Below are 14,600 nucleotides of genomic sequence, written 5' to 3'. Positions count from 1 at the left end.
TCATATTAACTTCCTGTTTACATCCCTATTTAATGGTAAAAAAAAAAAAATCAAATTAAACATTATAAAACATAAATTAGAGATAGTTCTTCTAAATGTTACCGATTTGACACTTCATGTCTTTGCCATTGTGAGCACTTTCAGCTTGACACTCCATGCCAAATAAGACCAAAGAAGATTGAAGTGATCACAATAACTGCAGAGGCTTAGACTCACAGTTCATTTTTCAAAAGATGACCCTGATGTAGTTCTGGCACAGAAATGTATCACTTCTATTAACCATCAAAAGAGGTGGAGATTCTTTCCTACAGAGGTTATGCAGCAAGTGAAGTGACATTTAAGGCCAGTAACAAAAGGCTGCTATATGAACAGTATGGTGGACAAAGCTCGGGCTTGTTTTGATTTCTTTACAAACGTCCTTTTGTGTGTGTATCATCTGGGGGGTGCACTGGTAAATAGAAAGTAGACAAACATGTGAGTGTTTTTTTTATAACCTAAAGAAAGTGAATGATGGGTTAGGGTTTTTTTTGTTTCCCAAGACAGACTTGTGGCATTTTAATACAGTTTGCTAATGCAATTTCTTTCACTTACAAGACGCCGGCAATGTTTGAGATAATTAGAAAGCGAATCACCACCGTCGATATTTTCAGTGACAGTTAATGGTTATGGTTTTCAGTGTAGTGAGACAGACACACAAACACAACATTTAAGAACTTCGGTCTAAAGCCAAGTAGGTTTTTCTTTTCATAAATGCCCCTTTGCTTTAAAGTGCTTTTCCATCCATGCATCTTTTGGATTTCATCTTCCGCTTATGGTAAAAGTCAACAGTTGATGTTTATTCAAAGTTTGTCTGATCTCACTCTTTGACATTGCATCAGATTAGAGTTTGCTTCATACTTCACAGAAGCGCTCTGACTGGTGATCTTGACCCCGTTTGGCATTCTGTTGACCAGCGTCCTATTTAAGTCTTATACATATTTCAGCTCCTTCTCCATAGTATTTGTTCCCACCACTCCACAACTGCCTTGCTCTCCTCAATTATGGAACTTTTTGTCCACATGTGGATGATTCAGGTCAGTCTATTCAGTGGAAATCCCCCTCGCTGCACACAAGGGACATCAATATGTAGTCGGTGGTTGGAGAAGAGAAGTTAAAATGGCTCAGTGCCATAATTTATTCAGACATTGAATTGGCCCAGGCTTGAAGTATTCAAAGTAGCGCTGGAAAAAATAGCTTTTAGACATTTCATGAAGCCATGGTCGCTTGGCATTTATATTTAAATCAGGTCGATGTGAAAGAATGGACTCAGAGTATGCAAGGGCCAAAAGGCCACAAGGGAAAATACCCAGTTCACCCACCAGATAGACTTCATCCCTGGTCAACAGATAGTGCCTATTATAACTGTATGCGCATATTTGTTTTTGACTACTGGTATAGACCTTACTTTATTTATTCCATAACCTCTAACCCACAACTCAGTGTACAGGAAAATTGGATACATTAAGACATTAATTAATTTTGTTGTAATTTATTATTGTACCTACTTTTCTTCAACCCACCTCTCATATTGGTAGTATGGGGTAAATCCACAGGAAAAAATAAATGCTGTAGCACTGCTCGTTGTGTCAAACTCCCAAGCATGTTGCATTTGTGGTCACACCTCAATTTCTGTTGCCATAGCAGCTTTGACAGCCGATGACAAATACATGCTGCAACACCATGCTTGAAAGTTTCAAACCACAGACTAGTGAAATAGTAGTTTTGAGCCCTATGCGATTTATTTACCATTTGAGGTAAAGATTTCTTGATTTTCTTAGACATTTTGATGAGCTCAAGAGCACATTCTCCTACTTGTTGCTTTCAGGTGTCAATGAAATCAGTGATATTGGAGCAAATGATGTTTAAATAAAGGAAAAGCATGAGTCGCGACAACACTGAATTCTTAGTTATTTTGCATGTAGAGGAAGAATGTAGCTTACTCTTGTACAGCAGATTTCACCTATGATTGTTAAATGTTGGAGTAATCCTCCAGTGGCCAACTCTAAAACCTGATGTTTTTTAAATAGTGTTAAAAGTGTCTCACTTGGTTTGATTTTTTCAGTGCTGGACACTAATTCAAGTAAAACAAGACAACATAAAATGTTAAGTGATCCATGAGTCCTCTGCATTTGTTTGTAGTTGTGTACATACAAGTCACTTTTGCTAACCAAACCCGATTCTTAACTATAATCTTGGCATTAAGTAGAAAAAAACCCTCAGCTATACTTTCATAAATTCCTGTGAATATGCCTAAAACTAACAAATCTTTGGTCTAACTCTAATATAATCCCTTGTAGTAGAGAGGAGTGGCAAAATTGACTCACAGTATTCTGCAAGTTTTTCAATCCCTGTGAGGTCATTTGGTCATCAATAAAAATGTGAGAGAAAAAGCACAAACACACATACAGATTCACAGTCCCTCTTTAGTATGTCCTCTGTAACCTTATCAGTATGCTGAGACATTAGCTCCAGTACCTTGAGTTGGCAGCCAGTCAGGAGGAAGGGCCACTCCCTCCTCTCCAGGTATAGTAAGGACCTTCTCTCTTTACCTTATGCCATTTCAGTGATTGGAAAATTCCACAGCTAATACATTAGAGCTGACCCCCATCTCCTTTACCACTAAGTTGGAAGAAGATTTTGCTGCTTTATTAGAGACACAGTAGGAAAGTGAGGTGAGGTAGATGTAACTGTATACTGCAGGTTGGTGTAGTTTATGACCAATTAGAGAGATGACTATGGGAAAAGTACATAGTGTTTAGAGGTGTGCTTCTGTGGTTCTGTGGTTTATCAGTGGAAAAGGTTTTTGACATTTTTACACCTTGCAACTTCTTTTAAACTGCAGAAATTTTCTCTTAATAGGTTGCTTGTGTAGGTTAACAAATCAGCTAATTATTAAAGGTTTGGGTCAGCTAATATATAAAACACCTCTGGACGCACTGATTTTGTACGTCTGTGGACCGTATCATTCCAAACAACGCAGCGGCTATATACCCACAAGACATCGCACTTTTTCTGTTTTCTGTAACAACACTTGCATATTTGTCCAAAAAACATTTGTTTTCTTTTGGCTTTGCTGTAATCAAATACTGTTTCAACACTATTTTATTTTTCGGATTGTTGAAATATGCCACAAAGTGTTGTAGGGCCTTTTTGAATTTCCCACAATAAAAAAAAAAAAGAAATCCATCGACCATGACAGATAAAGGACGCAAATCAACATTTAAGTTACCATTGACTATTAAGCCTCTATTCTCTCATGTGCCATGACTTGTTAATATGCAAATGTTTTGAACTGTCAACAATAACTGAAACCAGCTATGTTACTAGTCTTGTCAAATGATCAAAGTTAGGATAATGTTGAAATGTGTAGGCTAACGTTATATGCCCAGTTTAAATTAGTTATTTTTGGCCAATGTATTGCCAGCCTTTTGCAATATCCATCATTAATTTTACTTCAGTCACATATGGCCTCTTGAGTAAATGTAATGTATTATATACCTACAATAATTGGGATTCATGTTGATAAATATAGATTAGCATGGATTTGATGTTGTTTGCTTTGTTTGCAATTTAGATTTATTGTCGTTTAACCGATACTCAGGTACACCATTTTTGCAACCTTGGTAATTAAATAATATTTTCCACCGTGTTTTCCACCTTTAGATCGCCTGAATTAAAACAACACGGCAAGAATGCACAGGTCAAAATGCGCTTGTTGTAGTCCATCTTCGAACATTACTTCGAACAACGCCAAACAAAAACAAAAAAAACAATGCAAAATTGAGGAATAAGATTTACACACATATTTAAATCTCTGATTTCCATCTATAAACACATCAAAGACAATCGGTAACAAGATTGTTTTAATATCAAAACAAAAAGCGAAAAACGGATTGTTTTCGGTTTTTTGTTTCCTTATTTACTAATGGTAATTGGGAAACGAGCCGTTTTTCGATTTTGTTTTCTTCATTTCAAAATGAAAATCCTTTGGCCGCCAAGTACACGGACCATTGTGCCGTTCATGGCTTCCTCACTTCTCACAACAGGCAGTTGAATGTGTATGTGAAGCATGTCACTTGTGATCATCACAGAGGAGAAAAGTCCATTTCATTTAATGTAGTATCTGGATCTGCAAATACACAAGAACAAGACAAAAGCATCAAACACCATAAGTAGGTGTCCTTCAGCACTTCCTCATTCATCAAGAGGACCATCGGGCATCTTCCATTTCCTAATGTTTTGTGTGACTAGGCATATGCTTGAGATGGACGTTATAAAGCGGACTTGACAATTGATGACTGACAGTTATCTCCTGTTTCACAGGGTTCAACATAAACCCTCTCTACTCCAGATTTAGACCAATGCACCAATTGGTGGGTTGTCATTGGTGTTGGCTTTGGATATTCTGGAAAGACATGGATAGTGTTAAGCTTTTCTCCAAAATTAGTGTCCTAATGAATATTTGGTCAAAATATGCCATGCAAATACTAAATTTGCATGGTGTGGGTATTGAAAGACATGTGAGTCAAATCATTGTTAAAACATTTGTTGATTGGTAAGAGACATACCTGGTCAGGCATAAATTGTCACAACACATTTTGTGAGTTGTGGTCTGGCTTTGCAAGGTGAGATCCTGTGGGATGTCACTATCTCAATGAATACTGAAATGTCCTTACAATACTGAGTTCACTGAACATTTCTATAGCTGGTTGATATTATAGTCAACCCAAATCATTTATGAATTTGTTTTCATTATGCAAGTAAAGAGGACTCTCGCTGTAGGTCATAATTGAAGCAAGTAATATTCAGGCTGAACTTTTACTGACAGTTTATCGACATCACAAACCCTTCCTTCTCCTGACTGGACCAACACCATTGACTGTGCTGTCACTTGTGTCATATGGTTTTACAGTTTGGACATTGCAATTGATTATTACATATATTATAAACAGACTTTTCTAATATTTGTTAAAAAAAACTGAAATGTCATTTGACTTGTTGTGATGCAAGAACTAAAGATGTCATATGGATGAACATTTAAAGATCCTCAACTTCACAGTACTGAGTCTGTTTTTACAACTGGGTGCTGTTCTTAACATTTATGATGGCTTGTGTTTTGCCAATGGAGAGGGCACATACGTTGTTTGTAATTGAAGCAAGGTCTGCCACCGCTGCTAAAAAATTATTCCTTCCCATTCCAAATTGTGCTGCAGGTTCCTCTGGTCATAAAACTAGTAAAAACCAGTAGGTCCATAACCTTACAGCAATTAGATCGTTTAAGTTTCTTCAGTCTAATACTAAACTAAATGAGTTTAATATTGACTTTTGTGCTGTGTATATATGGCAATCTTATTCACGGCGATTCACATAAGCTAATATTTTTCTCCTTCAAACAAAGTGAGTGTGAAAGATAAATAAAGGACAAAGCAAAACGAGGTACTAGCCCCTGGAGAGTCTGACCTCTGCCTGTGGTGAATTGTGGTGTGTACATCTCGGTGACCCTGTGCCCTGGCCATAATCCCTCACTACAGGGGCTAGATTAGGTCCTCGTTTTATTAGCCCCCCCCCCCCCCAATGGTCTTCGCTCCCTCTTCAGCCTGGATCGATGCTGGATATTAAACGTGGGACCAACCAAACCCTTTGGACTGCCAGGATAATCCCATCACAAATTAAGTAAAGCAAAATTGGTCAGGGAGAAGAGGGAGGGAGACAATCTTCATATGGTGACCTTCCAAACAGTGTGCACACTCCTTAACAACAGTCTTATTTATTATATGTTAATCTCTAAGGATTTGTACCTGTGATAGATCAGCATTTTATTAAAGAGAAAGGCTCAAATGGGAACATGCCATTCTTGTCAATATCTAGACCCCAGTGGTATCATAAAACAGCCAGATGTTATTAGTTGATGTGTAAGAATAGATGATCTGATGAAATTGGAAAACGATTTGCCTAACCTAGATCTTCATCTTAATGTATTAACACATGATTTACCTCTGAGTGTCTTATAGAAATTTTCACATTCAGACTCAGGCTTTCCCAAATTCTTTATCTACAGCATTTTAATAAAATTTAGTTATTTGATGTGAATGCTCGTAAGCATGATTTTCAAATGATACAAATAAATGATTAGTTCCCAACAATGGAACATACGTCTGGAAATAATCACGACAAATAAAGCAAGATCGATGTTGTCATGGTTTAAAAAGACCCTGATAGACATCCAGTAAGAGCTGAGCCTTGAGGTATTCTGGGAAATACACCAAGGCTTTTAATCTGCATCAAGTAACTCTCTATCCACGTGCATACAGATGCAGAACAAACAAAGCTTTATTAAAAAGTCTTACATAAAAACACCTCGTTCTGAGGTAGAAACACAGTGTGTGGATTTGAGGTGATGTTTCATATTTATACAATCTCAGAGCATCTGTGTTTTATCCCTTGCTTTGTGTCATTTAATCCCCGTTTTTCCTCTAAATTTTCCCCTGTCTCTGTGGATCTCACTGTGTGTGTGTGTGTGTGTGTGTGTGTGTGTGTGTGTGTGTCATCTCTAAGCCTGTCATGTAGGATAATACTTGACATTAATTACCCCCACAGACTGAGGTGAACGTCATTAGAGCCCTGAACTGGACGTGAACCAGCCGTTACCAAGAGGGGGCAAAGTCTATTAAATGGCATTATTGGATCTTCAACCTAATTTAAGAGTAAACACACAATGACTGGCTGTCTGGCGGCTATCTGTGGTTTCTTTTCTCAATTCCCGACCTCTGAGAACGCCTACAGACAACGTCCAAAATAAATGAAACACATTTGTTACAGAGGAATACGGAATGTATTAAAAGCTACTGGTGAGTTTTGTTGGCATGGTCTATGTCAGCAGAGATGTTTTGCAAAGAGGAAGATCAAACTTTTAACAGTGTTGGGAAAGCTACTTTGAAAGTGCGGTTTTACAAGCTACCTGTTACTTACTGCATGAGAACTTGACTTGCAGCAATGATTCCCTCATGAGAAATAGAATTTTATTAACTCAAGGCACATAGAAAAAGTAGTTTGAAACCCCTGTTGCCAACTTCACTTTTTGGTTGCTGAGAATGTTCCTAGAAGTTTCCAGATGTCATCATATAGTAATTTGCATAAGTCTCCCTGCCAGAGCCCTCCTGCTCTTATTGAAAGGAGGGGGCTGTGCTGTGCTGCGGGACATGCTGTGACAACAGATCATTTTGAAAGCAGGATAACTGTGCAAATGTTTCTGCCATGGCATCAGCCATACTGAGAGCTTTGGAAGTGAGACTGAAACGTTGTCAAACCCAACACTAAAGTTGTCAACAATAAGAAGGGTTGATGTGTAAGAATAGATACCTACATAGATTACACTCTATGGCAAATGTGATTTGATCACCATTAAATGAATGCAAAATATCAGTAATTTAACAGTGTAGTGTAAGGTTCTGTGATATAAAAAGCTGCCGTGCTGTAATGTTACTGATTCCTGACTGTGGATTGCTGAGTGCTGTTCTGTGTCTTACCCTGTCCCAGAGACTGTCTTCCCAAATGTCCCTTTAGAAGCCATAGTATTTGTGATGGGAGCGAAGGAGGAAGTCAAGTGAAATTATTTTAGAGACCACGCAGGAAGGAGGTCTGGGTGGGTGGATGGATGTACGGTGGATACCTCTTTGGACCTCCAAGGGGTCATTTTTACCACCAAATTCAACTGTATTGGCTATCACAAACAGTAATGATATAGAATGTGTTATTTAGAATAATAAGTAAGTAAAAACTTAACTATAATTTAGTTTATGAAGCTTATTCATTTTACTCAATTTAATTGCAGACAAGCAAATACATTTTTAAATTTAGTTATAAACTGAACACAAAGAAGAGAGATGGCAGGGATGTTTTATGATGTGAGCATATTACAGGTGAAGGACATGTGAGTCACTGAGGTTAAGTGAGATGCTTCTTGAAAAGATTAGTGTTATATATGGCGTTGAATATTGGAAAGCAAGGGTGTTATTTTTTCTGTCTGGAGAATAAAGGCACTGACAAACACATGTCTATCTCACCTTTATTTTTGTGAATCAGCCTCATGATTATGCTGTCTTCATTCCCTGGCTACCCTGCAGGCGGTCACAAGAAACACTTAGAGTAGCATTCAAAGCTCCACAGTCTTGTCACAATATTAAATACGCACGAGTTGCGGCACAGCGTAAGCCGTGATTAAAAATGCGTTGCTTCCACCACTAAAACATGTCTCTGGTGTATCAGATGGAAGCTTAGCACCGGCATATGCTCGCTGCAATGATCCGCCGAAGGCTGACAGGTGGTTACCCAACTATTTGCATAATTATGGCTGTAACGTGCAGGCTGCTAGAACGTCAAAAACAAATCCATATGGCCGTTTGGGAAAACCCAGATGATTCACACCACAGCTCATGGATATACTAGACATCAGCTAGATTTCTCATTGAATGTTTTAACTGGAGTGTGAAGTTGGAGCAACTTCATTCCCTCTACTTGTTTTGGCAGTGCTGATTAAATATGAGAACTTTGTACTATAGTATATTATATACTATATTAAAAGTTTTAGTTTATAGATTGGTCAATGTGGCAGCTGCAACATCGACCAGTGCTTCCTGTGCAGCTTCTTGTAGATGTGTGATGGCTGGGGTATTTTGGTTGTGAGACCCTGTTTCAACCCTGGGAAATATTCCAGAATCGGCTTCAGTCAGTAGTGCAGTTTATAAGAACGATCCTTATCTTGAGAGTCACAAATATATGAGCAATTTTGCTGCAATTATGATGTTATTTTTGAGGGTGATTAGGCTGAGTAAGGGGTTGGATAATGTTTCACATACATCATTGTTTCTCATATTTACATTTTTTATAGCTGTCTGGGTCATTTTCCAGCTAAAAATATATCTACAGTATATTTATTTCACTATAGCAGGACTCAAGCCAAACCAAGCCTATCATAGTTCAGTTGTACAATGTTTCTTTATGGGGTCGATAGACTTTAAGGAAACAGTATGTATAATCGCAACTTCACATGTCTGAGCTGCTGTGTAGTGTAGTCAAAGAGGTACTGTAGGGGTCTTACAGCTAACAGACTGTGCCAATGTTGGACGGGTGAAAAGTGATCTGCTCAATACATGGAAAAAGCTGCAAGTGGTTTGATGTTGCTGTAACTCTCTATTCCCCCCCCCCCCCCCCCCCCTTTTTCCCTTCGTACCTTCCACAGACATGCCTCTCCATGTCCGTCGCAACAGTGATCCCTCCCTGGCTGACATTGCTCCGGGCGAAGTCCCGGTTGGTCCAGAGGAACCGTCCAGAAAAAACCCAACTCGCTGGTCCACAACTGCTGGCTTCCAAAAGTACAACCACAAACCAAACACAAGCACTGAAACCGGCAGCCTGGAACAAAAGGTAACATGTAAATCTGGTCAGTGATGCATTGGTAATTTAAAATGTGTGTCAAACTTGACTTTTGACTACTATCACGAGAAATACCTAAAAAAACACTACATACCATGAAATGCTATTTATCTCATAAAGGTTTATGTGAATCTAAAAAGGTGTGAAAACTGAACAGAACTTACAAAAGATTGCATTCATTCTGTATTACACCACTGTCAAGACGTATTAAAACTAAAACTCACCCAGAAGTCATTCTCCGCAGTGCTGCTGATGTACTGGTATTGAATCAATTATAATGTCAGAGAGATGTGCTCTGAAATCTTCCAAACTCCAGCAGTCTTTCTGTTTTTAAATTCCTCACTGCTTTCTTCCCTCATTTTCATTCCTTCTCTCCTCTGCACCCCAAATCAAAGAAACAACAGTTAAATATGAAACCTGTGCTGCCCTGCTTGCAGATATGCAGCAGTGGCATAGATATTCTTTATGTGAAACTAGTTCCTTCTGATAACACCCCTTCTTGTCTTCTAAAAAGACGAGCAGATATTGTTAAACACTTTCCCTTTGTTCCAAATTCACCTTTTCTCAGGCTTTTTAAGCCTCTGATTATAAATCCTGAAAAAAGCGTAGCTCAGGTACATCCTCCCTATGGCTTCCAAAAGAGAAGGGAAGCCAATTAACTTGGCAAAATGGCCGCCCCCACGTGGTTCTGACAGACCTTGACTTCTTGCTGAGAAAGAGATATGTTCCCAATAAAACAAGGAGGTTAAAAAAGGGAGACGATTGAGTGCTTAGAACGTGACACGGTACACCTCCACGTGATTAGTGTGTCTGGAAGCTATGTCTGATAATCCTATTTAAAGACACTTTAGTTGTCAGAGCCTCAACAATGTAACAGCACACTCCCAGGCAGAGGGTGGAGAAAATAGTTGGAGGTGAAATGGTTATTAGACCTTTCATTTTGTCAGGATGGCTTCTTTTTTGGCCCATGTTACACTGAGCAAATATGTTAAAATGTTTGTCAAATCCAGGAGCTTGTGTGCTCGAAAAGAATTGTGTTGGCTTCCCGCTTTGTTTGCTTTGCACTATTGGATAAGCAGGTTTTGGGTTTCATATTATGACAAAAAGTGATTTGAATGGATTACTCCAAAAGTCAGCTTTAATTGAGACTTTGCATAATTGTGAAGATCCTTTATGGTGCTTGGTTGATATCTGATTGAACGGGACAACATTAATGCTGTTCAGGTTATTGTTGTACAAATTTTGGAAATAAAGCATGAATGAATGTAATGTTAAAGAATCCCACTTAGTTCTTGACTCCCATCTGTTGCAGGTGATCAGTTATCTGAATTAGATCAATTTCAATCATCTTCCTGTCACTGGCGAATGTTTGAAAAGTAATGAGCTTACATTTGGAGGCTGTCATTTATTTTCAGTCTGTTCAGTTTTTGACAGGGCCATTAGATTGTTTCAATAAAATAATCTTCAATATCTTTTTTTATGCATCCAACTGTCACATATTTATCCCCAATCCAAGATGAAGTCTATTTTTATGCTATCAACAACAGATGTTGAATGTATTAGTCAGCACTGACTGAAATATTTATGCCCTGGCACAAACATTGTTCTCAAAGGGAAACATACATCAATGATTAGCATTGCCAAAAGAGCATATGGATGCAAGCCATACACTATAGCGTCTCCCCATTGTCTGGAGTAATTTCCTTTACACACTATAGCAAGTCATGTTCTGTTCAATTCCCCATGAGTCCAGTTATGGCTGAGTAAGGCTCGGTTCTGCTAAATCCCCACAATATGAGCCAGCGGGAGTGCTCAGTCATCAGCTAGGACTGTAAAGTCATCACGTCTCCAAATGACTTTACAATAAGTCACGTTCTGGGTTCTCCACGCTTAGCAGTCAACTAAAGGGATTAGGCAGTGGATATAAGCCTGTTGATTTACTGCTACCTCTTTGGTATCTGGGTTTCTCTGCATTTTACGATCTGATGTGTTGTAAAAGTTTGTGGAGAGAGGTCCATTGTCATGCCGTGTTGCATGGCGGTGACCGAGGTCACGATGGCTATCAGGGGCTGTCTCGGTAGAGCTCACGTGTCCGGCTGAGTTTTACAGTCCTGTCTGCATTGCTTCCTCAGGTCCCGTCACGGCACATTCAACTGCACTAAAACACACATGGCCAATTATAGCATGCAGGGAATAATTGTTTGCTGCTTTTTTATTACGCAGTGATCATAACTTGTTTTCTTTGGCCACTGTTCACCTCTGCGACTGCCTATCATCCTCCCTCTGATTCTGCAACAAGCCCCCTTTTTAAACTTTTGTCTGTGTTCTTTTGTTATGTGATGTAAGAAATCCAAACTTCGGTTTCGCTCTCGTATCTCTTCAGACCTCAAATCCTTCTCATTCTTTTTGTCTGTCTTGGTGAATTATTGTTTCTGCTGTGATCCTTATTATTATATTTTTTGCTTTCTTTTTTATTTAAATAGCTACTGCCACCATGACCTTCAATTGCCGGGATTTCAATGCCAAGGCTAGAATGTCTGGAATGTAATGTTTTTGTGCTTGTGGCCAAGTCTGCTGGTGTTTGACATTACCTTGGCAGCAGCATTTTGGAAGGTGTTTTTTTGTGTAATGGAAGAGCTCAGCTGTGGCTGTCTAATTATAAGAAGCTCTTATTAGCGGCTCAGGTTTAGCTGTGGGGAAGGGTTAGGGGTAAGGGTGGAATTGAGTGAGACTTGAATGAACAACACAGTGTTGGTGTGTGGCACAAGTCCAAGATAAACTAAGTGCTATCTATCTATCTATCTATCTATCTATCTATCTATGGGCTGGGCAAGTTAACGGGTTATTATGGCGTTAATGCATTAATTAATTAACGCCGGCAATTATTGTATCTCAAGTTAACACAGTTTTTATTATTATTATGAAAGTCTGTCCACTGGCTCTGATTACACATACAGATCCATCTCACCTGGAACAGGTTGTGTTCCAGGTGAGATGGATCTGAGTGAACCCAACTGTATATATGTATATGTGTGTATATAGCACCAACCTACAAAACTTTATGTTAATAGGGCAAAAATATGGAGGATGGATCAGTCTTTAAATTTGTGTTATTTTAGATTATGCACGTTCTCATTTCTTTGCGGCAGCAGTGGCATGATCACTGTAAGTAAACTGTTTCTTCTGATAGTAGCTTCTGTGTTATAGTCTTGCAGGGATGTTAATAGCTCCTCCTCTTCCTGTACCTTTGCAGGGTAGAGGAGGCCATGCCTATCGGAGTCTTCCTCGTGATGCGAGTGGCTGGACCACTCAGTTCCAGAGAGAGATGACTCGATCTTCCCTCAGTGCCAACCATCCAATGGTGGACAGATGGCTTGACCGACAGGAACAGGTATGGAGGTGGACTTAATGCAAGAAACCCTACTTGTCTGAAAACATAAGCATTGCAACTAAACCTAACCAATAAGCTAAACTGGAATTATAGGGATGCACTGCCTTGACAAGCTAGACTGTGTCCGCTCCTATACTGACCCAACTAAGTAGGTAGTGTATTGGCCATGATATGACCAATCCACATTCAATACAGTTTTAATGTAAATGTCTACCAATTACATTCATTCAGTTATCAGTGGCCATGGTTAATTTTAGTTTTTAGTGTCACAGCAATTCCTGGCCTCATGTTACCTTGCATAAAAATGATCTCGATCTAATTTCCACTCATTGAGGCAGACAGATTTTAAATTTGGGAGAAAGAGAGAACATTGTATTGGTTTGGTACTCTGAATCAGTATCAGGAGTGAAAAAATTTAATTGTGCATCCCTGTGGACAGTACATATTGTATGTCACACTGTTTCTTCCGGTCAATATGATCTGCATAAACAAATGGTTTTCATACCCACTTGGTCCCCATGTTGCCCTAATTCCATATCCCACTGAGTGACAGTAACATGTAACAATGCCAATTGGTTGAGACATTAATCCAGAGCATCATAAAGTAGTATGAGTAGATATAATTCTTCAGCATGGCTTGACCCTGGGGGTTTGTACCTCTCTCTATCTGTAGAAAATCCATGTCTGTATGTTTCACACTATGGTTTCACACTACACTGTTTGTGTCTTAATACATGATATCCTGCCATAGTGTTACAACAATGGGAAGCGCAGACAGATGACAGAATAGTGATTACAACCACACTGATTGCTCTGCCCAGGCTAACTTGAAAGAGAAACAGTGACTGACATCATGTCATATTTCTGTTCTACGTAACGATACTTTTCATAAAGTAGTAACAGCGTACATTGTTAGTCATTGCAGGCTTGTCTCCTCACTTCACACCTCCTCGCTCTGTTGGCACTTTGGGATTGTCTCACTCTGCGCCTGGTCCCTCTACTCCTCAGCCTGTCAGAGTAGAGAAAAAATGTTCCCTTTAAAAGTTATTAAAAGTGACAAAGGCTCTCTGCAGGGAGAGCAGACATGACCTTGGGAAGCGTTGGACACAGTGAGGTCCCTGAGAAGAAGATTTCTCTCAACTTGTCTGTCACTCCGCTCATCGTTACCTCAGCTACCTGCTCTAACCTATGTAGGAGGTGTTTAATCAATCCCTTCTTCAGGTTACAGAGTAAGAGCAAAAAAAGTTGTGAAACACTGAGGTATAGAAATAGCAGTAAAGTGAATGCACAAGTAATTGAGGGAATAATGAAAAAGTCTAAATGAAAAAGTGACATTCAAGCTGCCAAACAAATTGCTGTTGGCTTATTTCGCAAACAGTTTTCCTGTGTTGTATTCCATTGAGCTTGCCAGGATTTCACACCTGAAATTCTGGGATACCCTGCTCTGGGTTTCTGGGTGGTCTGTCTGCCTCTTTCTATTCTCATTGAAAATCATCCTGGCCAAGGTTTTGTATCATTTTTACATTTTACATCTTTTAATTCTTATGTGTTCTCTTTAAGTATTTGTCTGTTGCTAGACAGTCGGTCAGAACAAAGCAATCCAATGAAAAAGAAGCTTTTTTAGTGCAGCTTGTGTTTTGTGCATCTGAAGCTGCAGGATTGCTCAAATAGGATCTGGACGATCCACAAAACACTTAACATAAAGTTTTCAGGGCTGTATAACCCTTGATTTGAGCCC

General features: G+C 39.1%; 1 protein-coding gene across 5 annotated transcripts in view; it reads left to right on the top strand.

Annotated features, from left to right (window-relative positions):
• Nucleotides 1-14,600, top strand: part of LOC119906686 (partitioning defective 3 homolog) — a 349,822-nt gene that overhangs the window by 129,544 nt on the left and 205,678 nt on the right. For all 5 annotated transcript variants that reach the window (XM_038724012.1, XM_038724004.1, XM_038723995.1 and 2 more), the window contains exons 4-5: nt 9,278-9,462; nt 12,725-12,862. In XM_038724012.1, coding sequence (XP_038579940.1) covers nt 9,278-9,462; nt 12,725-12,862 — 323 coding nt within the window. The remainder of the gene's footprint in view (nt 1-9,277; nt 9,463-12,724; nt 12,863-14,600) is intronic.

Source organism: Micropterus salmoides, unplaced genomic scaffold (assembly GCF_014851395.1).
Source record: "Micropterus salmoides isolate LMB-PRFRI ecotype aquatic unplaced genomic scaffold, ASM1485139v1 Ms_hic_scaffold_1, whole genome shotgun sequence".
Lineage (NCBI taxonomy): Eukaryota > Metazoa > Chordata > Actinopteri > Centrarchiformes > Centrarchidae > Micropterus > Micropterus salmoides.
This window is presented reverse-complemented; position numbering and strand designations above follow the sequence as displayed.